The 27,422-nt window shown below is 35.2% G+C and overlaps 1 protein-coding gene across 1 annotated transcript; it reads right to left on the reverse strand.

The window, feature by feature from the left end:
• Positions 1–5,515: 5,515 nt before the first annotated feature.
• On the reverse strand, positions 5,516–26,709 carry LOC306965099 (dynein axonemal intermediate chain 4-like; the record flags this gene model as incomplete). Its single annotated transcript, XM_079559343.1, has 16 exons — positions 5,516–5,716; positions 8,381–8,528; positions 10,035–10,261; positions 10,340–10,438; positions 13,324–13,433; positions 13,516–13,643; positions 17,231–17,376; positions 17,438–17,524; positions 20,075–20,256; positions 21,864–22,049; positions 22,132–22,275; positions 22,482–22,609; positions 23,727–23,871; positions 23,950–24,062; positions 25,421–25,596; positions 26,554–26,709. Coding segments are annotated over 16 exons (2,376 nt in total), but the record flags the coding sequence as incomplete, so codon positions are not given.
• Positions 26,710–27,422: the final 713 nt, after the last annotated feature.

A 27,422-nucleotide genomic window follows, 5' to 3' on the forward strand; every position in this document is an offset into this window, starting at 1 on the left:
GAATGGCAATACTATTTAAGTTAATAAGCAGAGACCAGAGACCTCTCATCAAAGGTCTTAGTTAGTGTTAGTTAATATGTAGAAGGTTGTTTTGAAAGTTACCGTTAGTTTTTATCACTTCTTGTAAAAAGATGACCGACTAAAGACGTCTCTATCTGACTTTAACTAAAGTAAATACGACTGACTGAGCTGCCGGTGCCTCACATGACTTTAACAGCCTGATAACAGGACAGTGAGTAGGGCTGTGCAATTAATCGAAATTCGATTACGGTTTCGATTACAACAGTAAACGATTACAAAATTAGCATAATCGCAAAAAATCGAGTATAATTTATTTTTTTCAAATTATTTTTTTCAAATTTTTTTTTTCAAATTTTTAATTTTTGTCACTTTTTTGATGGATTTTTGTCACTTTTTTGATGGATTTTTGTCTTTTTTTAATGGATTTTTGTCACTTTTTTGATGGATTTTTGTCTTTTTTTAATGGATTTTTGTCACTTTTTTGATGGATTTTTGTCTTTTTTTAATGGATTTTTGTCACTTTTTTAATGGATTTTTGTCTTTTTTTTTGATGGATTTTTGTCACTTTTTTGATGGATTTTTGTCATTTTTTTAATGGATTTTTGTCTTTTTTTTTGATGGATTTTTGTCACTTTTTTGATGGATTTTTGTCATTTTTTTAATGGATTTTTGTCTTTTTTTTAATGGATTTTTGTCTTTTTTTAATGGATTTTTGTCACTTTTTTGATGGATTTTTGTCTTTTTTTAATGGATTTTTGTCACTTTTTTGATGGATTTTTGTCTTTTTTTAATGGATTTTTGTCACTTTTTTAATGGATTTTTGTCTTTTTTTTTGATGGATTTTTGTCACTTTTTTGATGGATTTTTGTCATTTTTTTAATGGATTTTTGTCTTTTTTTTTGATGGATTTTTGTCATTTTTTTAATGGATTTTTGTCTTTTTTTTAATGGATTTTTGTCTTTTTTTAATGGATTTTTGTCACTTTTTTGATGGATTTTCGTCTTTTTTCTGCTGGATTTTTGTCATTTTTTTGCTGGATTTTTGTCACTTTTTTGATGGATTTTCGTCTTTTTTCTGCTGGATTTTTGTCTTTTTTTTTGCTGGATTTTTGTCATTTTTTTGATGGATTTTTTAAAGGCAACAAATAATCGTTTGAATAATCGTGATTATTATTTTTTCAATAATCGAGCAGCCCTAACAGTGAGTGAGTTACTGAGTCGTCTTAATAAAAACGGTACAAAGCTGACTAATGTTTCCTCAGCACTCGGGCAGCAGATACGGGAACATGGTTTTATGGTTCATCAGAAGGAGCAGAAGCAGCAGAAGTGTGGCCTTTTCAAATCCTTGTTCACTTCCTGCTGAAACGAAAACTAAAACACTTCCACACGCACTAAAAATAAGTAATAAGAGCGGCAGAAGCACAGAATCTTGTAAACGTCTGCGACAGTCACTTGCATAAGCAGTCAGGAGGGCTGGCTGTTCCCTCCATAGTGTCTGTGTGTCTGAGTCTCTGAGCGTTTCCTTTCCGTGAGGATGTGTTTTTCTGCTGAAACGAAGCGATTCTTGCCTTATTTCCGTTGGTCTCCAGTGTTTAATTTGATTCATGGGATCCGGGTCATGTGGACCGTGTTGTTCAGGAGTGGACAGAAGAGCGAGGAAATGAGTCGCTTAAGGCAGTGCTTCCCAAAGAGGGGGTCGGGACCCGTTGGGGATCGCGAGGCCTTGGGTGGGGGTCCCCAGATGATTTCAAGAAAATCGCTACTGTTTAGAGCAGTGGTTCTCAACCTTTCGGAGCCGCGACCCCCATTATAACAGTTAATTAGGATCGTGACCCCCACCCGGGTCAGACCATGGGAAAAACAGGGACATTAACCCCTTAAAATACAAAAAAAAAGACAAAAAAAAAGACAAAAAATTCCCCCAAAAAATGGAGAAAAAAAAGAAAAAAAATGGGAAAAAAAGGGGGGAAAAAATGACCAAAAAAATGACAAAAAATGGACACAAATTTGACAAATGACTAAAAAATGACTAAAATTTTTTTAAAAATTGACAAAAAAATGACAAAAAATGAGTTGAACACCCAACAAAAAAATGATGGGGAAAAAATCTGATGCCGTGAGGAAAAAGATCCTCTCAGTTCAGGCGGGAGTTAAGAGGTTAAGTAGCATACAATTCAATAACTTTATACATTGGGGGTCTCGAGTTGTTAACGTGTAAATGTTTGGGGTCCCAGCCAAAAAAGTTTGGGAACCCCTGGCTCAAGGCCTCACGGGAAACAAACTCTTATATAGAATGTAGAATATTCCATGATCCTGAGGGAAAAGGGATGATCAGATAAAGCCCTGCATGTTGTTTTACACGGAAGTGCTACAAAAACAGCATTGGAGGCAAAAGAGTGAGTAATAGTATCCACAGACAGGTCAGCACTGTGTAAAAATAAAACTACAATACACTGCTTTGTGGCCTCACTCACATGAGCTCTGACCCGCTCGCGTCTGAATCACTGTCTCAGCAAAGACACACATGAACAAGAGGAAGTGTCAGCGTAAAAGGAAGAGCTTCAGTAGCAAAAGTAGGATTACGTCAGTACTCAAGTCAGTTGGAGTTAAAGAACAAAATACAATACAAAGGCCCAGGTCTCGTGCTTCCAGCGGCATCACAACTATAAAGGTAAAGTCTGCAAATCAGCTGCTCTTGAATGTGCCCAGATCCTGTTTACAGACGTGAGGAGAGAAGGCTTTTACAATCACTTTTAACTCCTTAACTCCCGCCTGAACCGAGCACATTTTCTCCAGCTTTACCCCAATCCAAAAGCTTCTGGGAAAAAAGGTGTGAAAATAGCAACAAAACTGAGACGAAAACAAGGATGAAAATGTGGAAAAAGTGACAAAAAATTGACGAAAAAGTGACAAAAAATGTACAAAAATTTGACAAAAACGGACAACAATTTGACAAAAAAGTGATGAAAAATTGACAAAAAAAATTGACAAAAAAATTGACCAAAAAATTGACCAAAAATTGACAAAAAAGTGACAAAAAAGTGACAAAAAAGTGACAAAAACGGACAAAAAAATGACAAAAAATTTAGAAAAAATTTAGAAAAAAGGGACGAAAAAGTGACAAAAAAGTGACAAAAACGGACAAAAAAATTACTAAAAAATGACAAAAACGGACAAAAAAATGGACAAAAATTGGACAAAAAAGTGACAAAAATGTGATGAAAAATTGACAAGAAAAATTGACAAAAAAATTGACAAAAAAATTGACAAAAAAGTGACAAAAACGGACAAAAAAATAACAAAAAATTTACTAAAATTTAGAAAAAAGGGACGAAAAAGTGACAAAAAAATGACAAAAATGGACAAAAATTTGACAAAAAAGTGAGAAAAATTTGACAAAAAATGGACAAAAAAATCTGATAATGTGAGGAAAAAGATAGGTCTTAGCTTTCAAATGAGGCGTTACACTGGCCTACAGGATTTGGGTAAAGCTGAACTGGAGAAAATGCTCTCGGTTCAGGCGGGAGTTAAGAGGTTAAAACTGCCCTAAAACACATCTGTTTGTGCTGGTGTTTGATTCAAGCTGAGCTGCGTTTTCATGTTATTATGTGTCTTTTGTTACTCTTTTATTGTTTATATTGTGTCTTTTTGCTCATCCTTGTGTGTGAAGCACTTTGGGCACATCGTTGTAAATGTGCTGTACAAATAAAGCTGACATTGACATAACCTCACAATGTAATGTCGCAAACCTTGATAACTCTGTGTTTACATCCAGGGGGTCACATGGGGCGGCGCGGTCGTACAGCGGTGAGCGCTCGTGCTTCACAGGTTCGATTCCCACCAGGACGGGGCCTTTCTGTGGGGAGTTTGCATGTTCTCCCCGTGTCTGCGTAGGTTTCCTCCGGGTACTATCACTACAAACATGTACAATAGGTGAATCCTCCAGCCTGGTGTTTCTGACCGCCAGCCTGGCCCATAATGGAGACGAGCCCGAGCGCCGGCCCACACTGGCAGCTCACTGAGGATGGGTCGAAGGGACAAAATTTACCCCCAAAATACTTTTTCTGTGCATAAATCCTATTGATTAACCTCTTAACTCCCGCCTGAACCCAGAGCATTTTCTCCAGTTCAGCTTTACCCAAATCTTGTAGGCCAGTGTAACGCCTCATTTGAAAGACCTACAAAACTAAATGGATCTTTTTCCTCACGGCAGATTTTTTTTCATCACTTTTTTTGTCGGGCAGTCGTCTCACTTTTTTGTCACTTTTTCGTCAAATTATTCGCATTTTTTGGTCAAATTCTTATCACTTTTTCGTCCATTTTTTCCGTAATTTTTCGTCCATTTTTTCTCCATTTTTCGTCCATTTTTGTCATTTTTTTGTAAATTTTTTGTCACTTTTTCGTCCATATTTCTCAATTTTTCGTCAAATTTTTCTCACTTTTTGTGTCAAATTTTTGTCCTTTTTTGGTATTTTTTGTAAAGTTTTTCCTCAATTTTTCCTCAAATTTTTCTCAATTTTTCGTCAAATTTTTGTTCATTTTTTGTAAATTTTTTGTCACTTTTTTGTCAATGTTTTCTCACTTTTTTCACATTTTCATCCTTGTTTTCGTCTCAGTTTTGCTGCTATTTTCACCCCTTTTTTCCAGAAGCTTTTGGATTGAGGTAAAGCCAAACTGGAGAAACTGTGCTCGGTTCAGGTGGGAGTTAAGGGGTTGATATTGCCTGCAGCACCCTGGGTTCCCACGGCCTTGGGAATCTCCCAGCTCTAGCTCCATGTAAAGTGACGGAGGGAGCGGCATCATCCCCTCTACTGATCATCACGTCGACTTTAGAGCCACCTGAGTACGTAGCTCTAAAGTACGTAGCTCATTTTTTTGTTGGGTATTCAACTCATTTTTGTAACTTTTTTTGTCATTTTTTTGTCAATTTTTAGTATTTTTTGTTGTTGAATTTTTATCACATTTTTGTCATTATTTTGGTCATTTTTTTGTCACATTTTTGCCACTTTTTCATCAATTTTTCGTCACTTTTTTGTCAATGTTTTCTCACTTTTTTGTCACATTTTTGTAATTTTTTCAAATTTTTTCGTAAATTTTTTGTCAATTTCTTGTGACATTTTTGTGACATTTTTTTTGTTGGGTATTCAACTCATTTCTGTAACTTTTTTGTCATTTTATTGTCATTTTTTGATCACATTTTTGTCACATTTTTTGTTAAATTTTTTGTAATTTTTTTGTCAAATTTTTATCATATTTTTGTTATTTATTTGTTACATTTTTGTCATTTTTTTGTCATTTTTTTGTCCAATTTTTATCACATTTTTGTCATTTTTTTGTCACGTTTTGTCTTTTTTTTGTTGCATTTTTGTCATTTTTTCGTCATTTTTTGTCAATTTCTTGTGACATTTTTGCCACTTTTTCATCAATTTTTCTTATAGTAAGAAGACGTTTTAGAGAGTAGACTTACAGCAGAGTCAGCAACTGAAAGAGCACAGTTAACCGTTCAGCACTTCTGAGCGGCTCTTTGAAATGAACAAGTCCCAAAGATCCGGCTCTCGTTGAAGAGTCATAAATCCGGAGCGTGAAAAGCCTGAGCCGTCGTTCATTAGATCAGTTTGAGGAATGCGGGGCTTGTCTGTGCAGATCTGTGTCTGCCTGAACGCTCCACTTCTGCAGCTGAACACGGGGAAGCGGCCCTGTGTCAAAGAGAGCTCTGTTCTGGGCCATTCTGGAGTCCACAGGCTGCAACGTTCATGTGACTTAATGACATTCCTGAAGAGCTCACAGATAATGCAGAGGTGGAGGACGGGTCAGAGTTGTCTTGAAACGGTCATGTAGGACAGTGGTTCTCAAGCTTTTGGCGCCGCAACCCACATTTTAACAGTAAAAGGGGTTCGTGACCCCCGCTCGGGTCACACCGTGAGAAATGGAAATAGTAGCCGACATAATTCTTAACCTCTTAAGTCCCGCCTGAACCGAGAGGATCTTTTTCCTCACGTCAGCACATTTTTTTTCCATACTTTTTTTGTTGGGGATTCAACTCATTTTTGTCACATTTTTGTAATTTTTTTGTCACATTTTTGTCACTTTTTTGTCACTTTTTTTGTCACATTTTTGTAATTTTTTTGTCACATTTTTGTCATTTTTTTGTCACTTTTTTGTCACTTTTTTGTCATTTTTTTGTCATTTTTTTGTAACTTTTTTGTCATTTTTTGGTCACATTTTTGTCATTTTTTTGTCATTTTTTGTCACATTTTTGTAATTTTTTTTCATTTTTTGGTAACTTTTTTGTAATTTTTTTGTCATTTTTTTGTAACTTTTTGGTCATTTTTTTGTAACTTTTTTGTCATTTTTTGTCATTTTTTTGTCATTTTTTTGTCATTTTTTTGTCACATTTTTGTCACTTTTTTGTCATTTTTTAGTAACTTTTTTGTCATTTTTTTGTCACATTTTTGTCACTTTTTTGTCATTTTTTAGTAACTTTTTTGTCATTTTTTGGTCAAGTTTTGTCAAGTTTTTGTAATTTTTTTGTCAAATTTTTGTCACATTTTTGTCATTTTTTGTCTCATTTTCGTCACTTTTTCATCAATGTTTTCTCACTTTTTTGTCACATTTCCATCATTGTTTTCCAGAAGCTTTTGGCATTGGGGTAAAGCCAAACTGGAGAAAATGTGCTCAGTTCGGGTGGGAGTTAAGGGGTTGAAAAAAAAAAAAAAGACTAAAATGAAATTCATCAAACTACAAACAAATAATGGCACTCTGGTAAAATAGCAAACACATGCTACAATAAAATATCAGATAATACGCTAATGAAAATATGGCTATTTTATCTAAATGATCTCGCGACCCCCCAAAATTGTCTCCCGACCCCCAGGTTGAGAACCACTGATGTAGGAGAAATGTGTCTTGATTCATGGTTGATATCTAACTAGCGTGAAGTTAAATGTCTTCTCTGCATTAACATTTCACACAAAAAAGTAAAACAAAATGCCAGAAATTAGCTCAAAAGGATAAGAAATGTATTATTCACACTCATTTGCATAAAATCTACAATATTGAATGGACTAACTTTCTGGGTTAGAATATTTTGTGGCCTAAAATAGCAAATGTAACGTTTCACTGCTGCTCTTTCTCAAGTCTGTCCCACCACATCACACAACCTGTCCCACTTTGACTACCACCCTGAATACTTTACCAGAGCCGTGGGAAGATATGTTAGTTAGGGGGCGCTGAGGGACAAAGTTTACCCCCAAAATACTTTTTCTGCATAAATCCTGTTTATTAAACTCCCGCCTGAACCGAGAGCATTTTCTCCAGGTCAGCTTTACCCAAATCCTGTAGGCCAGTGTAACGCCTCATTTGAAAGACCTACAAAACTAAATGGATCTTTTTCCTCAAGTCAGATTTTATTCATCACTTTTTTTGTTGGGCAGTCGACTCATTTTTTTCAAATTTTCGTGACTATTTGCCACTTTTTCGTCAAAATTATTCACATTTTTATGTCAAATTCTTATCACTTTTTCGTCCATTTTTTCGCACATTTTCGTCAATTTTTTCTAATTTTTTTGTCAATTTTTTCGCATTTTTTTGTAAATCTTTTCTCAATTTTTTCTAATTTTTTTGTCACTTTCTCGTCAAATTATTCGCATTTTTTTGTCAAATTCTTATCACTTTTTCGTCAATTTTTTGTCACTTTTTTGTCAAATTTTCTTGACTTTTTTGCCACTTTTTCATCAAAATTATTCACATTTTTTTTTCTTTTTCAAAACACTTTTTCGTCCATTTTTCCGCACATTTTCGTCAATTTTTTCTCACTTTTTTGTAATTTTTTTGTCACTTTCTCGTCAAATTATTCGCATTTTTTTGTCAAATTCGCTTTTTTCACATTTTCATCCTTGTTTTCGTCTCAGTTTTTTCGCTATTTTCACACCTTTTTTCCAGAAGCTTTTGGATTGGGGTAAAGCCAAACTGGAGAAAATGAGCTCGGTTCAGGTGGGAGTTGAGAGGTTAATATTACCTGCAGTTCACAAACTATCCACCAGGGGGAGCTGCAGCGCTCTCAGCACCCTGGGTTCCCACGGCCTTGTACTTTACCTCATCCATCTCAATAAAAAAACTGGCACAAAGTTCAGCGTCTTTCTGTAATATCATTTTAATATTAGATTAAGGGAAATAGGCCAGAGAAGACTCAACAGTGCATGAAAACTTTGACAAAATGGAGAAATGGTTCCCTCTAGTGGTCATTAAGCACAGTTGCATTGTTTAAAACAGGTTAAATCACATCCTCAAGCCTGACCACCTATAAGACAAAGCAGCGTTACTCGCCTCACTTACAGGTGTGTAAACGGCCGGATCGTTACCTGTCCGCTGTGGCTGAAGTTTCGGAGCTGATGGATGGTCACCTCTCCGTGCGAGTCTCCCAGGACCAGAGCATCGGTGTCGGGACAGAACTGAACGGAGGTCAGCTCCGCGGACTCAGGAGCGACGAGCACCACGGCCGGGTCCAGACTGCAGAGGTTTGACAGGAAAACAGAATTCAACATTTGGGAAAACCTTTAACCTCTTAACTCCCGCCTGAACCGAGAGGATCTTTTTCCTCACGGCATCAGATTTTTTTTCCATCATTTTTTTGTTGGATATTCAACTCATTTTTGTAACTTTTTTGTCACATTTTGTCACATTTTGTCACATTTTTTTGTCATTTTTTTGTCATTTTTTTGTATTTTTCTTTTTTTTTTTTTTATCACATTTTTGTCACATTTTTGTCACATTTTTGCCACTTTTTCATCAATTTTTCGTCACTTTTTTGTCAATTTTTTGTCAATTTCGTGACATTTTTGTGACATTTTTTTGTTTGGTATTCAACTCATTTTTGTAACTTTTTTGTCATTTTATTGTCATTTTTTATCACATTTTTGTCACATTTTTTGGTCATTTTTTTTTTAATTTTTTGGTCAAATTTTTATCACATTTTTGTCATTTTTTCGTCATTTTTTGTCAATTTCTTGTGACATTTTTGCCACTTTATCATCGATTTTTTGTCACTTTTTTGTCAATGTTTTCTCACTTTTTTGTCACATTTTTGTAATTTTTTTGTCATTTTTTTGGTCATTTTTTGGTCACATTTTTGCCACATTTTTTGGTCAAATTTTTATCATATTTTTGTTATTTATTTGTCACATTTTTGTAATTTTTTTGTCACGTTTTGTCTTTTTTTTGTTTAATTTTTGTCATTTTTTCGTCATTTTTTGGCAATGTTTTCGCACTTTATATCTATCTATCTATCTATCTATCTATCTATCTATCTATCTATCTATCTATCTATCTATCTATCTATCTATCTACTTTGTTAATCCCTGCGAGGAGAAATTCAGTTGTCCATCAGTAGCAAACAGCTGATAAAAACAATACATATTAATATAATAAAACAAATAGTAAAAAATAGTAATTTGAGTTTTTTCTTCTTACACTTTGTTAATGAAATTAACTTTACTTTATCCGACTCTGCAGTAAATGTGCTGCAAATATATTTCTTTGAGAATAATATTAATAAAGTTTAACTTTTACTGTCTTTCTTAAAGGGGCTAGATGCAAGTTAGCCATTTTATGATGAAGATGTGACAAAAAAGTGAGAAAAATTTGACCAAAAAATGACAAAAAATGACAAAAAATGTGACAAAGAAAATGACAAAAAATTACCAAAAAATGACATGAAAAATACAAAAAAATTACAAATAAATGACAAAAAATGTGACAAAAATGTGACAAAAAAAGACAAAAAAAAAAAAGACAAAACAGTTACAAAAATGAGTTGAACACCCCTCCAAAAAAGATGGAAAAAAATCTGATGACGTGAGGAAAAAGATCCATTCAGATGAGTTTTGTAGATCTTAGCTTTCAAATGAGGCTACACTGGCCTACAGGATTTGGGTAAAGCTGAACTGGAGAAGATGCTCTGGGTTCAGGCGGGAGTTAAGAGGTTAAGTGCACCTTCCGGATTCCGCTGTTACTCACGTGCTCGTTTTGAGGTCCCACATCTCCAGCTGCTCGGCCTTCAGAGCGGCGAACACAGTCGGCCATTTTGGAGACCAGCAGACCACGAAGACCGCGGTCTCAGAGGAGCTGAGCCCCAGGACCGGCCTGGGACTGTCCCGCCTCCACAGCTGGACCGTCCCGTCAGAGGAGCCGCTCAGGAACAGGTCCGGAGAGAAGGGCGACCACGCCACACTGTTGACGGGACGCTACAGGGGCGACATCAGGGGCGAGACCAAGTGAGCCTGGCTGTCCTTTGTCTACAGTGGTTAAACCATTATACTTACAGGGTGTTTTCGAAATTTCTCCAGAGAATCGTCCCTGCTGGAATAGGAGCACATGTGGATGAGGCCCTGAGTGGTCCCAGCTAAATACACGCCCAACAACTGCAAAAAATGAAGATGTCCAACATAGATAAATCACATTTACCACAGAAAATTGCACTTAAAACTAGGGCTGTGCAATTAATCGAAATTCAATTACGATTTCGACTACAACAGTAAACGATTACAAAATTAGCATAATCGCCAAAAAATTATTATTATTATTTTTTTTTCAATTTTTTTTTTTTCAATTTTTATTGATCTAATTTTTAATTTGGGGATTTTTGTCACTTTTTTGCTGGATTTTTGTCACTTTTTTGCTGGATTTTTGTCACTTTTTCAGCTGGATTTTTGTCATTTCTTTGCTGGATTTTTGTCACTTTTTTGATGGATTTTTGTCTTTTTTTTGATTGATTTTTGTCATTTTTTTGCTGGATTTTTGTCATTTTTTTTGCTGGATTTTTGTCACTTTTTTGATGGATTTTTGTCATTTTTTTGATGGATTTTTGTCTTTTTTTGATGGATTTTTGTCACTTTTTTTTGATGGATTTTTGTCATTTTTTTGATGGATTTTTGTCTTTTTTTGATGGATTTTTGTCTTTTTTTGATGGATTTTTGTCACTTTTTTTTGATGGATTTTTGTCATTTTTTTGATTGATTTTTGTCATTTTTTTGTTGGATTTTTGTCACTTTTTTGATTGATTTTTGTCTTTTTTTTGATGGATTTTTGTCACTTTTTTGATTGATTTTTGTCATTTTGTTGATGGATTTTTGTCACTTTTTTGATTGATTTTCGTCTTTTTTCTGCTGGATTTTTGTCTTTTTTTTATGGATTTTTGTCACTTTTTTGCTGGATTTTTGTCACTTTTTTGATGGATTTTTTTAAAGGCAACAAATAATCGTTTGAATAATCGTGATTTCAATTATGACAAAAATAATCGTGATTATTACTTTTTTCAATAATCGAGCAACCCTACTTAAAACTTCTAAATATTGAAATTAATAACATTGAAATACGTAAAACTGTGGTATCTGAATATCAGTCCATTTCAAAGAAGGTAAAAGGCACACTTTTTAAATTTAAATAATCTAAAATTACAATGGGACTGATATACACTAGAACAGGGGTAGGCAACGTCAGGCACGGGGGCCAAAACCGGCCCTCCATCATCAAACTCTGGCCCTCGAGATGATTTAGAGAAATATTATGAGACCAAATAGCAGAGCTCACCCTTTTAGGCCATAATCCTAAAGGAATACTCATTTACAGGTAGAAATGACTTAAATCTACTTGAATAAAGGGATTAAATCTAAAGTTGGAGTAAATTTGGCCTTAGAGCAGAAACAAATATTCTTGGATTGGAACGGTACAAGCACAAGTTTTTTCTTAATTCAGATTTTTTGTTAGCCTGGCTAACCCCAGACTAAAATCACAAGTGATATTTAGTCTGGTGACACCAATTCATTTTCTCGTAGGAGAGGTGTGGTTTACGATCGTCCATAGTCGTTTATTGGGCGATACGAAAAAAAAAAAAAAAGTCTCATGCGTCTGCACGAGGCCACAGCCAATCATATCATCGTATGAGATGACGTATGACGCACCCGCTGTAAACTTTTAAGCTAAATTATTTAGAACAAGGTCTAAAGCGTGATCGAAAAATACCCTCGTGTCTGCTGCTGTCACGTTGGATCCGTAAATAAACTTTTTTTTTTTATCCGTAAATAAACTACAAGCTTCCGTATATGAATAGCGCGTCATCGTCTTGCCGTCCCTCCTCGCTCTGTGATTGGTTCCCAAATCCACCGGAAAATTTGGGCCATGGTCCCCAGGCTGTTGTGTAGTTCCAAATAATTCGAGCGCACAAAGCAGCCTGGTGTTAGCCAGGTTAATTTTTTGGGATAATTTCAAGTGAAAAATAAATAATTTTCACAGTAAAAGATAATTTGTTTGATTTCCAGTGGGATTTCTATTTGTTCCATTAGCATTAGCATTTTTTATCTGATCTTAGATTAGTTCCGACTGAAATTTAGCATAAAAAAACTTTATTCGAGTGATTTTAAGTCATTTATTTAATTTAAGATGGACATTTTTCCAGTGTATATGATGCACAACACTGGCATATGTCGAAAGTGATGCTTTACTTCTGTTGGAGCTATTTTGTACTTTTGTTTATTTTAGGCTTAAGTTAAGTTATAGTCTAATTTATTTTCTTTCTTGCTAAAGTTAATTCGCTTATTTTGCATTTATGCGTATTATTTCTTGTTTGATATTTCCGCTAATTTAGATAATTATTTCCGTTGTTGTTTATTGGTCACTATTGGCTTTTCGTTGATGTACATAAGTGGGTCAAGGTGGGAGGGACCTCGGGCTGCGAGGGCATATGGTTTTTTACCAGCTACAGAGAGGCAGCAGAAATGTCTGTGAGCTCGCTTACTGTTGTGAATAAACCTCCTGAAACGCATTTTTCCGCACGGACATTGTTGATTTGATGCCTCTTACCCTGCGTAAACCCAAAGTCACGACGCAGCCTCAGTGGCCATTTGAGAAATTGGACCTTTTGTTTTTGATTTAAGTTTATGGACAAATAGCCACTACAACTTCAATTGCTTCAATTGGAGGGTCTGGCCCTTGGTCTTTTGACGATGAAGAAAACCGGCTCCACCGAGAGAACTTGCCGACCTCTATACACGCTTTGTAAAACTTGTTTGTGAACAAAATCTTGCGCCACAACTAAAAAAAAAAAGGGTGAAACTAATTTTTAGTGCATTTAGCCTAACTGTAGTGCAAAGTGCTTTCACTTGTGTTGCTCCATCGTCAGGCTGATTCTTCTGTTCGTTCTGGGGAGTTCTGGGTAAAATAGACTAAATAAAAGATCCGGCTCTTTTCACAATGAGATCCGGTTGGAACCTCTTTAAGTGCTTGCTGTGTGCTGTGAAGTTGAATTTACCGCCGGGTGGAAATGGAAGCAGAGTCCAGCAGACACGTCTCCCATGTCATTCTTTTTGCTCGCGGCCGGCTCCTTCTTACCGTCTCTCACGGTTCTGAGCTGAAAAAGCTCTGGGACAGAAAAGCAAAAGGCAGATCATATATAAACGTGTAACAAACTGCATGTGTCCGTTATGTTATTGTTTATCGGTACCTCTGCATTCGAAGTGTTTGGAGCACATTTGCCAGGATTTAATGAGTCCGTCCACAGAAATAGAAACTAGAACCTCTTTGCTCCAACTCACCAGACACACACGGCCCTGGTGTTTGTTAAAACTGTGACTACAAAGACAAGAACAACGTAACTGTACTTAGGGCTGCTCGATTATTGAAAAAATAATAATCACGATTATTTTTGTCATAATTGAAATCACGATTATTCAAACGATTATTTGTTGCCTTTAAAAAATCCATCAAAAAAGTGACAAAAATCCAGCAAAAAAATGACAAAAATCCATAAAAAAAGAGACAAAAATCCATCAAAAAAATGACAAAAATCCAGCAAAAAATGACAAAAATCCATCAAAAAAATGACAAAAATCCATCAAAAAAATGACAAAAATCCATCAAAAAAATGACAAAAATCCATCAAAAAAGAGACAAAAATCCAGCAAAAAATGACAAAAATCCAGCAAAAAAGTGACAAAAATCCAGCAAAAAAAGACAAAAATCCAGCAAAAAATGACAAAAATCCAGCAGAAAAAAGACAAAAATCCAGCAAAAAAATGAAAAAAATCCAGCAGAAAAAAGCCGAAAATCCATCAAAAAAGTGACAAAAATCCAGCAAAAAAAAGACAAAAATCCATTTAAAAAAGTGACAAAAATCCATCAAAAAAATGACAAAAATCCATTAAAAAAAGACAAAAATCCATTTAAAAAAGTGACAAAATTCCATCAAAAAATGACAAAAATCCATTAAAAAAGAGACAAAAATCCAGCAAAAAAAGACAAAAATCCAGCAAAAAATGACAAAAATCCAGCAAAAAAAGACAAAAATCCAGCAAAAAAAGACAAAAATCCAGCAAAAAATGACAAAAATTCAGCAAAAAAAGACAAAAATCCAGCAAAAAAATGACAAAAATCCAGCAGAAAAAAGACAAAAATCCAGCAAAAAAATGACAAAAATCCATTAAAAGGGTTAGGAAAAAAAAGAAAAAAGAAAAAAATTGAAAAAAAAAATTATAAGCGATTTTTTGCGATTATGCTAATTTTGTAATCGTTTACTGTTGTAATCGAAATCGTAATCGAATTTCGATTAATTGCACAGCCCTAACTGTACTTCAGATAAATACCTCTCAATGCTGCGCTGTGTTCTGTGCCTGTTACTTTGAGGCCGGCAAAGGGAATAAACAGTGGAACAGCAAAGGCATCGCAACGTCCATTTGAAGCAGATTATTAACCACGTTTTATGGAGTGAAATGTCACATTAGGGCTGGGTACTATTAAACCAGTTGTTCTCAACCTTTCGGAGCCGCGACCCCCATTATAACAGTTAATTAGGATCGTGACCTCCACCCGGGTCAGACCGTGGGAAAAACAGGGACATTAACCCCTTAACTCCCACCTGAACCGAGAGCATTTTCTCCAGTTTGGCTTTACCCCAATCCAAAAGCTTCTGGAAAAAAGATGAGAAAATAGCAACAAAACTGAGACGAAAACAATGATGGAAATGTGACAAAAGTGAGAAAACATTGACAAAAAAATTACAAAAAAAGTGAGAAAAATTTGAGAAAAAAGTGAGAAAAATTTGACGAAAAATGTAGAAAAAATGGACGAAAAAATGGACGAAAAAATGGACAAAAAAATGGACAAAATTTTGACAAAAATGGACAAAAAAGTGACAAAAAATGGACGAAAAAATGACAAAAATGGACAAAAATTTGACAAAAATGGACAAAAAAGTGACAAAAAAATGGCTAAAAAATTGACAAAAATTTTTTGAAAAATTGAAAAAAAAATGGCTAAAAAATGGACAAAATTTTTTAAAAAAATTGGTGAAAAATTTAGAAAAAAATGGACGAAAAATGTAGAAAAAATGGACGAAAAAGTGATAAGAATTTGACAAAAAAATGCAAATAATTTGACGAAAAAGTGACAAAAAATTGACAAAAATTGACAAAAAAAATGTCAAAAAATTGACATAAATTTGACAAAAAAATGACAAAAATCTGATACAAATTTGACAAAAAATGACCAAAAAATTTGACAAAAAAGACAAAAAAAAAATTACAAAAAATTCACAAAAAAATTACTAAAAATGACAAAAAAATTATGAAAAAGTTACAATCACGAGTTGAATACCCAACAAAAAAATGATGGAAAACAAATGTGATGACATGAGGAAAAAGATCCTCTCGGTTCAGGCGGGAGTAAAGAGGTTAAACCTTTACAACTCTTAAAAAACAAAGAAAAAACAATGGCTAAAAACAAAAATGAATTAAATTTAGAACAAATATTGGCACCCTGGTAAAATAGCATGTTTGCTACAACACCATAATAATAATATTAAAATACATATTTTATCTACATGCTCTGGCGACCCCCCAAATTTGTCTCGCGACCCCCTAGTGGGTCCCGACCCCCACGTTGAGAAGCCCTGTATTAAACGATACGAGTCTGGTATCGAAAAAACAGTTTAGATAACACTGGTATTGAAAAATAACAGTATCAAAAGAAGAAAAAAGAATTGTATATCTTTAGACCTAAGCTTTGAGGCTGTTGGTCCAGGGAACGTATTACAGGAAGTGACTTGGTTGTCTCAGCTCAAATTAATGATTTTTCCCCCCAAAAAATGTCCTACAAATCAATTACTTCAATTTTTTTCCTAACCCAATTTTTTTTTCTTATTTTTGCCCCAATTTTTTTGGTTTTCCCACTTTTTTCTCTTATTTTTGCCCCTAATGTTTTCCCTGTTCCCCCTCCAAAATAATTCCCCATATTTCACACATTTCTTGACATTGGCGATGAACCCATTATTGTTATTTTGCAGATCTGCCACACGTTATTGTTCTGTTTTCTGGTTGAAGATGACAAATACTTTGGCAATACTTTGGCATAAGCGTCGGAAAAAGTATTGTTCAGGTGTCAGTATCAAAAACCAAACATGTAACAGTACCCAGCCCTACCCATATACTCTATAGAATCTTAAAATTGCCCATTTTTAAACAATAGGAATCCTTTTTATTGCTAAGAGAAACCAGTACTCTCCTCTAGGGCTGTGCAATTAATCGAAATTCGATTACGATTTCGATTACTACAGTAAACGATTACAAAATTAGCATAATCGCAAAAAATTGATTATAATTTTTTTATTTTATTTTATTATTTTTTATTTTTTTAAATTCAATTTTTTTTCTTCTAATTTTTAATTTTTGGATTTTTGTCACTTTTTTGCTGGATTTTTGTCTTTTTCTGCTGGATTTTTGTAATTTTTTTGATGGATTTTTGTCACTTTTTTTATGGATTTTTGTCTTTTTTTTTTAATGGATTTTCGTCTTTTTTCTGCTGGATTTTTGTCTTTTTTTTAAATGGATTTTTGTCATTTTTTTGCTGGATTTTTTTCACTTTTGCTGGATTTTTTTCACTTTTGCTGGATTTTTTTCACTTTTTTGCTGGATTTTTGTCACTTTTTTGCTGGATTTTTGTCTTTTTTTTGCTGGATTTTTTTTTCACTTTTGCTGGATTTTTGTCACTTTTTTGATGGATTTTTTAAAGGCAACAAATAATCGTTTGAATAATCGTGATTTCAATTATGACAAAAATAATCGTGATTATTATTTTTTCAATAATCGAGCAGCCCTACTCTCCTCTGTGCATGTAAAAACGTGATCCCCTTTCTCCGCAGCTGAATCTCCCGTCGTTTCACTCACGAGTTGCTCGCCACACAGCGCCCGTCCTGCACGTTGTAGATGGCCACGGTGCCGTCCATCATCCCCACTCCCAGATGAGCCGGGACGTTCGGGGAGAAGTCCACGGTGGTCACTGCGCTGTGGCTGTAGATGACGCGCTCCGGCCACTAGAGGGCAGCACATGAGAGGGTGTTATGTACTTAAAAAAATGACTGATGCTTTTCCTACCTTGATGTTTTTGAGAGACCAGACGCAGATGAGCCCCGGTGTGTTCCTGCTGTGGGCAGAGCTGTTGTAGCCGACGGCCAGAATGTCCTGAAACATGGACAGCGACATTTTGGGAAGAATAATGCAATTTTTCTAATGGCTATTGCATTTCCAATAAGATTTATGTTTAAATTTAAAGCTTCAGTTCACAATGCATAGTTTAAGCACATATAAGAGCATTGATGTCTGAGGGAAGACATCAATAATATAAAAGGATGAAGAAAATTGAAATAAGAATCACATTCCACCGGCTTGTAGAAGCATAAACTGCAGGTCTATCAGGTTTGTATTGTATATGTCAGTAGTTTAAAACAGGAAGTGACCTCCCTCTCTCCTGTTTGCCTTTTTCAGCGAACCACGTTGTTTTTCTGGATACTTTTGTACGTCTTTACCGTGTTTTTGTGGAGGTTTGGTGGATTTGTTTACTTTGAGAGTCCAAAATGGTCCTGAAGAAAGCAGCTTTTTGAAGGTAAACAAACTGCTAGCTCATCAGCTAAACCCATTTGAGATCTACAAACATCTTCTTCTGAGACACTGAACAGTGAAGAGGCACCGAGAACCCCCACACCTGCAGCACGGAGGCGGCGTCACAAGAGGAGCTACAGGAAACAACAAAAGGGACCAACGAGGAGATGGTGATAGACTGTGGAGGGAGCTGTGCAGGAGGAAGAGGAAGGACGAGGTGGAGCTGACCAGTGCAGGACACCACGCTCTGAGACGGGGACAAGCCCAGGAGGCGGTGCACCATTTCAGATGATCAGAGGAGACAGAGGGCAGCTACAGTTTCTCCATCCTCCAAGGTCATGCGGGTGGAGTGGCTGTTTCGTCGGATCGCGTGCGGCCCCGCCCCTCCCCGCAAGACCCAGGCGGAACTGATTTCTAATCAATTTGCGCACACCCGGAGTTAGTAAAGGGACGGACACTTTCTCTCCACTGTGGAGCACTGAGGCAAAGAAGACGCTACGGTGGTGTGAGGCAATCAACAAACTCAAACTATAAACTCTCAAAGCTGTGCCGAACCGAGTACCTACAAACAAAGCGCTGGAGAAACGGCCGGAAAGCCCATCATGTGCATGAACTCTTGGGTGTGTGTGCGCTACCTGGGGCTGTCTGTTGTGCTACGAACGGGGCGTTCATGAGCGCTCGGAAATAATGCATACGCTTCTACATAATATTAATTTATTGTATCGTCTTGAATGTAAATATACACATGGTGGTTTGAGTGGAATGTGCACCCAGTGAATGATGATTTGGGTTTAAGATACGAAAGTAAAGTAGTAGCATTAGCAAATTCATGTGTGTAAATATTAGTTTAATTATTTGTATTAAACATTTAAGCTAAAATCAATTGAAGATAAATTCTAAAACCACTTCATTCATAAATTAAAATCTGTATATTAAAATATAATTCCATGCTGCAAAAGTATTTAGAAGATGTGAAACAGTATGTTGTAAAGAAGACTTGGAATACTGCTGTATATGAGTATTGTACATATTACTTACACAATGTTTCTTTTGTGTTTAATTCCAAGGTTTTTCACCTGCTTTTAACGAAGAAAATCAAAATAAAGACAAAAAGAACTCAAGAAAAGTCTTATGATTTCGAGTGGAATCCAGATCTACGTTCAGTGTGGGGACTCGCCCCAGTCACGTGCAGGACAACGAGATCATGGACCCGGCCGAGGACAGGAACTTCTACATCACCGTGGACACAACCTGATCATCAAGCAGGCGCGTCTGTCCCACACGGCCAACTACACCTGTGTGGCCAAGAACATCGTGGCCAAGCGCAAGAGCTCCACCGCCGTGGTCATCGTCTACGGATTTCCCATCAACCAGTGCTCCTCCTGTGACCAAAACAGTGAAGATGGCGGCCGCGACACAACCATCTTTCACCAAAGAAAAAAAAAGAGTGGAAAAAGAGTGGTGCCACTGAATGGTGCTGCTGCCGGATGCTCCTCATCGAATGCAATTTCTCCATCTGTGAGATCAATAAGGTACCATCTCATCTCATCTTATCTTAAAGGAACAGGCCACCGTTTTCCATACTGAGATATGTTCTTACCTGAGCTTAGACGAGTTGATACGTAACTATCTGGTCTTTGTGCGTGCCCTCATTCAGGCAAATCGACCAAAGATGTTGCTAGCATTTGGCCTCTCCCAGTATATTCCTATAGCTCCAAATGGGGGTGAAGTTGGAAGCGACCAGGCTCTTCCACACAAACCAGTATCAACTCGTCTAAGCTCAGGTAAGAACATATGTTAGTATGGAAAAACGGTGGCCTGTTTAAGTGGGAGTGGCAGGCCATAGAGTGGAGGTCCCAAGATGAGTTCAAGATACAAAAAGGAACTTGGAAAAGAAGGTATTGACACTGAATTGAACATAATTCATAATCAAAACATTTTGCATTTGGGGAAAAAAGGTTGGACTGCAAAATCTTTTCTTTGTTAACCGTGGGGGTCTCTAATTGCTCGCATGGTAATTTAGGGGGTCGTAAAAGTCTGGGAACCTCTGTTATACTTTCTATAAAGACTCAAATAATTATAGCCTGTGTGATTTCATTGTTTGTAACCATAAAAATGATCTCTCAGTCTCACAGTGTTCTGCTTGTGCCAGGAGATGCTGGTGGCCTCACAGCCCGCGGTGAGTTCACAGCTGAACGACCAGAGCAGGTCGAGAGCAGGCTTCAGCAGAGACTCCTCGTCCTGCTGCTCCGGGACACTTGCCTCTGTGCAGCTGGGATCTGACCCAGATCTCAGAAGGGTTTGTTCATCTGTGTCTGACCAAACAAATACAGGTTTACAAAGGATACATATCAAAAACATGTACTATAGGGTTTCCTCTGGGGCCAGAACTCCCCTGAAAAGGAGATTCTGGATTTCAGCGGGGCTTCCCTGCTTAACCCCTTAACTCCCGCCTGAACCGAGCACATTTTCTCCAGTTTGGCTTTACCCCAATCCAAAAGCTTCTGGAAAATCCGTGAAAATAGCAACAAAACTGTGACGAAAACAATGATGGAAATGTGACAAAAAAAGTGAGAAAACATTGACAAAAATGTGACGAAATATTGATGAAAAAGTGTCAAAAATGTCACAAAAATGTCACAAGAAATTGACAAAAAATTGACGAAAAAATTTGAAAAAATTACAAAAATGTGACAAAAAAGTGACAAAAAATTGATGAAAAAGCGGCAAAAATGTCACAAGAAATTGACAAAAAATTGAAGAAAAAATGACAAAAATGTGACAAAAATGTGATAAAAATTTTAAAAAAATATACAAAAAATTGACAAAAAAATTACAAAAAAATTACAAAAATGTGACAGAAATGTGATAAAAATAATACAAAAAAATACAAAAAATTGACAAAAAAATTACAAAAATGTGACAAAAAAGTGAGAAAACATTGACAATAATGTGACGAAAAATTTATGAAAAAGTGGCAAAAATGTCACAAGAAATTGACAAAAAATTGACGAAAAAATTTGAAAAAATTACAAAAATGTGACAAAAAAGTGACGAAAAATTGATGAGAAAGTGGCAAAAATTTGATAAAAATTAAAAAAACAAAAAACAAAAAATTGACAAAAAATGGAAGAAAAAATGACAAAAATGTGACAAAAAAATGACAAAAAAATGACAAAAATGTGACAAAAATGTGATAAAAAAAAAAAAAAAAAAAGGACTAAAAAATTACAAAAATGTGACAAAAAAGTGAGAAAACATTGACAAAAAAGTGAAGAAAAATTGATGAAAAAGTGGCAAAAATGTCACAAGAAATTGACAAAAAAATGAAAAAAACAAAAACAAAAAAAATGACAAAAATGTGACAAAAATGTGATAAAAAAAAAAAAAATTGACAAAAAATTGACACAAAAATTACAAAAAAATTACAAAAATGTGACAAAAATGTGATAAAAAAAAAAAATGACAAAAAATTGACACAAAAATTACAAAAAAATTACAAAAATGTGACAAAAATGTGATAAAAATACAAAAAAAAAATGACAAAAAATGGACAAAAAAATGACAAAAATGTGACAAAAAATGACAAAAAAGTTACAAAAATGAGTTGAATACCCAACAAAAAAATGCTGGAAAAAAAATGTGCTGACGTGAGGAAAAAGATCCTCTCGGTTCAGGCGGGAGTTAAGAGGTTAATTAATGGGGGAGAAAATGGCTGTGTCAGTATGTAATGTAGTTTGCGTGTTTAAATCATCATTGGTTTTGTTAAATGCAATGTGCCCCTCTCTCAATTTGTGTTTTTATGCATCCAGAGGACAAGAACTGAATTGAGGGCTATTTGACTTTTTAGTGAATGAAAGATCAGTGAGAAAGTAAATATTTCTGTTACTACGTTGCACCATATGATAATGCCCAATATTACCCGTCAGTATGGCCAGCCCTTTATAGATGGCCAGTTTGTTCTTGTAGATGTTTGCCACGACGTTCCTCTCCGTGATCTGCAGAGAGTGAAGGAGCTGCTCCGAGTTCAACACAGCCTGAGGTTCTGGTCCATGCAGATTAAACCGAAGGTCGGGCAGTGAGCTGTAAGCCGTGCTGCCTGTAGATGCTGCACACACAATGATAGGAATCCTTCAATAAAAAACGAACAGAGGAACAACAACACTGAGCTGGCTTGTGTATCCACTTACTGGAACCGGTGGTGCTGTTACTTTCGAGGCTCCTCTTTTTGTCGTTCAGAGTTCTGACCTTTTTCTTCGCATTGTCTGTCTCCTGCATAGCCGCGGTCGACTCATTCATCGAGTCATAGACGTCCCAGCTTGTCGCCACTGAGGCTGAAAAAATGAAGAAAAAGTTGACAAAATGGTGGGGGAATCTTTTTGAGGAATTCTCCTGATCTGAAGCGTAAGATCTTATTACTGAATTTCACATTTTATTAGTTTGTGAGGGAAGAACAGAGACTGAATACGCGTTCTTGAAAGCAGATTTTTGTGTGATGTCATTTTAAATCTGATAATGCGTGTGATTTTCAGAGTCAAACCCGTATCTGCAGTGGTCTGGGTGCCTGTAGTTTTGGAGGCGTTGTCCATAGTCTGCATCTCTCGCTCCACATATTTCTCATTTCCGGGTTTGCCTTTACACAGCTCAATGTAGCGCCGATTACTCTCTCTGAAACAGCGGGACAGAGGCAGAGCTTATTGGATGTTTCCGCTCTCGATTTCCAGGACAAGGTGGATGATGGAAGGGAGAATGAGTCCGAGAGAGGGGCAGAACATAGGGCTGTGCAATTAATTGAAATTCGATTACGATTTCGATTACAACAGTAAACGATTACAAAATTAGCATAATCGCAAAAAATCGATTATAATATTTTTTTCAATTTTATTTTTTTTTATTCTAATTTATTTTATTTTATTTTTTTTCTAATTTTTTATTTTTGGATTTTTGTCACTTTTTTGCTGGATTTTTGTCTTTTTTTCTGCTGGATTTTTGTCACTTTTTTGCTGGATTTTTGTCTTTTTCTGCTGGATTTTTGTCACTTTTTTGATGGACTTTTGTCACTTATTTGATGGATTTTTGTCTTTTTTTTTTATGGATTTTTGTCTTTTTTTTGCTGGATTTTTGTCACTTTTTTGCTGGATTTTTGTCACTTTTTTGCTGGATTTTTGTCATTTTTTTGCTGGATTTTTGTCACTTTTTTGCTGGATTTTTGTCTTTTTTTTAATGGATTTTTGTCTTTTTTTGATGGATTTTTGTCTTTTTTTTGCTGGATTTTTATCACTTTTTTGCTGGATTTTTGTCTTTTTTTTAATGGATTTTTGTCACTTTTTTGCTGGATTTTTGTCTTTTTTTGCTGGATTTTTGTCATTTTTTTGCTGGATTTTTGTCTTTTTTTTGCTGGATTTTTGTCATTTTTTTTGCTGGATTTTGGTCTTTTTTTGCTGGATTTTTGTCACTTTTTTGCTGGATTTTTGTCACTTTTTTGATGGATTTTTGTCTCTTTTTTTTTTAATCTTTGTCATTTTTTTGCTGGATTTTTGTCTTTTTTTTATGGATCTTTGTCATTTTTTTGCTGGATTTTTGTCTTTTTTTTAATGCATTTTTGTAATTTTTTTCACTTTTGCTGGATTTTAAAGGCAACAAATAATCGTTTGAATAATCGTGATCTCAATTACGACAAAAATAATCGTGATGATTATTTTTTCAATAATCGAGCAGCCCTAGCAGAACATGTGACATTTTGGACAAGGAAAACCTCCAAGTGCACTGTCTAGTATCTTCTCACTTCATCTCCTCGGCGTCCTCGGAGTCGTCGGGCAGCACATGTGAGGGGATGTCCAACAGGAGGATGGTTTCTGTCTCTCTCAGGCAAATGTGCACCGACTCATCCAGCATTTCCTCAGTCACCTCTGTCACGCTCTCGGCTTCCTCTGTCAAACAAAGAGGACCCCGTCAGCGCTCAGTGTCTGGCTCCAGCGGAGATGGTTTCAATAAAACGGCACACGCACCCTGTTGAAACTTCGGGGGTTTTTGCAATTCAAAAACTGATAGACTTTCCTCTGGCGCCAAACTCAGGGAGCCGGTGGTGCCTTGGGTTGTAGCCTTGTCGACAAACAAAGAGCTGCAAAAAGAAATGTGACTGAAAAAATGTATTTAAATATTCTTTAGATTTGTTGTACAGTCCGAAAATTCAATAACTGAATATAAAAGTTTTTTATTTATTTAACCTCTTAACTCCCGCCTGAACCGAGAGGATCTTTTTCCTTACGTCATCAGATTCCATCATTTTTTTGTTGGGCATTCAATTCATTTTTGTAACTTTTTTGTCATTTTTTGTCACATTTTTGTCATTTTTTTGTCACATTTTTGTCATTTTTTTGTCAATTTTTTGTCAATTTTTTCGTTATTTTTTTTCACATTTTTGTCATTTTTTGATCATTTTTTTGTCAATTTTTTGGTCAATTTTTTGGTCAATTTTTTGTTTTTTTAAATCAATTTTTTTTATCATTTTTTGTCACATTTTTATCACATTTTTGTTATTTTTTTGTTTGTTTTTTGGTCAAATTTTGGTAATTTTTTTTGTCATTTTTTTCGTCATTTTTTATCGCATTTTTGTCATTTTTTGATCATTTTTTGGTCAATTTTTTTGTTTTTTTGTCATTTTTTTAATCAATTTTTTATCATTTTTTGTCACATTTTTTATCACATTTTTGTCATTTTTTGGATTTTTTTGGTCAAATTTTGGTAATTTTTTTGTCATTTTTTTCGTCTTTTTTTAATCACATTTTTGTCATTTTTTGATCATTTTTTGTCAATTTTTTGTTTTTGTTTTCTTTTTTGTCAATGTTTTCGTCACTTTTTTGTCACATTTCCATCCTTGTTTTCGTCTCAGTTTTGTTGCTATTTTCACAGCTTTTTCCCAGAAGCTTTTGGATTGGGGTAAAGCCAAACTGGAGAAAATGTGCTTGGTTCAGGTGGGAGTTAAGGGGTTAATGTGTCCGTTTGCATTCCCAGATTAAATCAATGGAGGCTTCCTGAAGTTGGTGAAGGAAGAATTGAGTAAATTAGGTAAATTAAATTACTTAGACATGAATGAAACACAAACCACAGCTCTAGGCATGTTTCAGAAGAAGGATCAACTTCACAACGTGGTCATACAAGTCATTTTTACATCATATCTCTGTCTTAAAGGGACTACACCGAGTTTAAAAATGTTAAAGGTAAGTATTTCCCCCCCTTACATGTTCCAGCCATGTCCTAATGTGTAGAATGAGCTCAGACCTGTTCAACTGCCTCTAAAATCCCACTCAAAAAGCTGTTACTTCGGGTCCGAATTGTCGTCATGCACGAGCTTTAATACAGAAGCTGCAGTTACACGTATGACCTGAGGTGGCGGCAGTGAGCATAAAATGGCCAGCTTGCATCCAGCCCCTTTAAAGCCACATTAGGAGGTAAAACTGAGTGCGTGCCGGGCTTTACTTTGTAACAGAATGCCGAGAGGGGACGTCTGATCTGCCTAAGTCCGTGTCTGATGTGGAGCTGCTGCCGAGGAACTGTTCTTTCAGTTCCTCCAAGAAGAAAAGGGAGCGTTTGGCGCCTCGGTCTGAGTGAGTGAGCGGCCGAGGAGTCACGACTTCCCCGTCAGCATCCAATATCTGCAACAGAGTAGGGCTGTGCAATTAATCGAAATTCGATTACGATTTCGATTACAACAGTAAACGATTACAAAATTAGCATAATCGCAAAAAAATCGATTATATATATTTATTTCATTTTTTTTTTTTTTTATTATTAATTTTTTTTCAAACATTTTTTTCAAACATTTTTTTCAAATTTTTTTTTTCAAATTTTTAATTTTTGGATTTTTGTCACTTTTTTGATGGATTTTTGTCTTTTTTTAATGGATTTTTGTCACTTTTTTGATGGATTTTTGTCTTTTTTTAATGGATTTTTGTCACTTTTTTGATGGATTTTTGTCACTTTTTTGATGGATTTTTGTCTTTTTTTGATGGAATTTTGTCACTTTTTTGATGGATTTTTGTCTTTTTTTGCTGGATTTTTGTCACTTTTTTCCTGGATTTTTGTCTTTTTTTGATGGAATTTTGTCACTTTTTTGATGGATTTTTGTCACTTTTTTTGCTGGATTTTTGTCTTTTTTTGATGGAATTTTGTCACTTTTTTGATGGATTTTTGTCACTTTTTTGATGGATTTTTGTCTTTTTTTGATGGAATTTTGTCACTTTTTTGATGGATTTTTGTCACTTTTTTTGCTGGATTTTTATCATTTTTTTGATGGATTTTTGTCACTTTTTTGATGGATTTTTGTCACTTTTTTGCTGGATTTTTGTCACTTTTTTTGCTGGATTTTTGTCATTTTTTTGCTGGATTTTTGTCTTTTTTTTGCTGGATTTTTTAAAGGCAACAAATAATCGTTTGAATAATCGTGATTTCAATTATGACAAAAATAATCGTGATTATTATTTTTTCAATAATCGAGCAGCCCTACAACAGAGACACCGAAATATCAAGGCATTAGAATTCTGCACTGCCTACATATGATGATGCTACACACATGAAGACAAATGATACTGCTGAGCCGGTTGGTTACTCGCCTTGATCTTTCTCCCTTTGCTCGGACTGTGGTTGGTCTGTTTGCTCTTGGATCTAATACTTATGGGCTTTCTAATGATGGGAGATCCAACACTCGACCCTGCGACATAATTGTTACTCCCGCTGCTTGAAGAAGAACGCCTCGATTCCCTACAACACAGAAGAGAACATTAGGAAATAGGGCTGCTCGATTATTGAAAAAATAATAATCACGATTATTTTTGTCATAATTGAAATCACGATTATTCAAACGATTATTTGTTGCCTTTAAAAAATCCATCAAAAAAAGGACAAAAATCCATCAAAAAAGTGACAAAATTCCATCCAAAAAATGACAAAAATCCATCAAAAAAGTGACAAAAATCCATCAACAAAAAAGACAAAAATCCATAAAAAAAAAGACAAAAATACAGCAAAAAAAAAGACAAAAATCCATCAATAAAGTGACAAAAATCCATCAAAAAAGTGACAAAAATCCATTAAAAAAAAGACAAAAATCCATCAAAAAAGGACAAAAATCCAGCAAAAAAATGACAAAAATCCATCAAAAAAGTGACAAAATTCCATCAAAAAAAAGACAAAATCCATCAAAAAAGGACAAAAATCCATCAAATAAAAGACAAAAATCCATTAAAAAAAAGACAAAAATCCATCAAAAAAAAAGACAAAAATCCATCAAATAAAAGATTTTTGTCTTTTTTTCCATCAAAAAAAGACAAAAATCCATCAAAAAAAAGACAAAAATCCATCAAAAAAGTGACAAAAATCCAGCAAAAAAAATGACAAAAATCCATCAAAAAAAAGACAAAAATCCAAAAATTACAAATTAGAAAAAAAAAAATTGAAAAAATATAATAATAATTCAAAAAGA

The sequence above is a fragment of the Gobius niger genome (assembly GCF_951799975.1).
Source record: "Gobius niger genome assembly, chromosome: 7".
NCBI classification, from domain to species: Eukaryota; Metazoa; Chordata; class Actinopteri; order Gobiiformes; family Gobiidae; genus Gobius; species Gobius niger.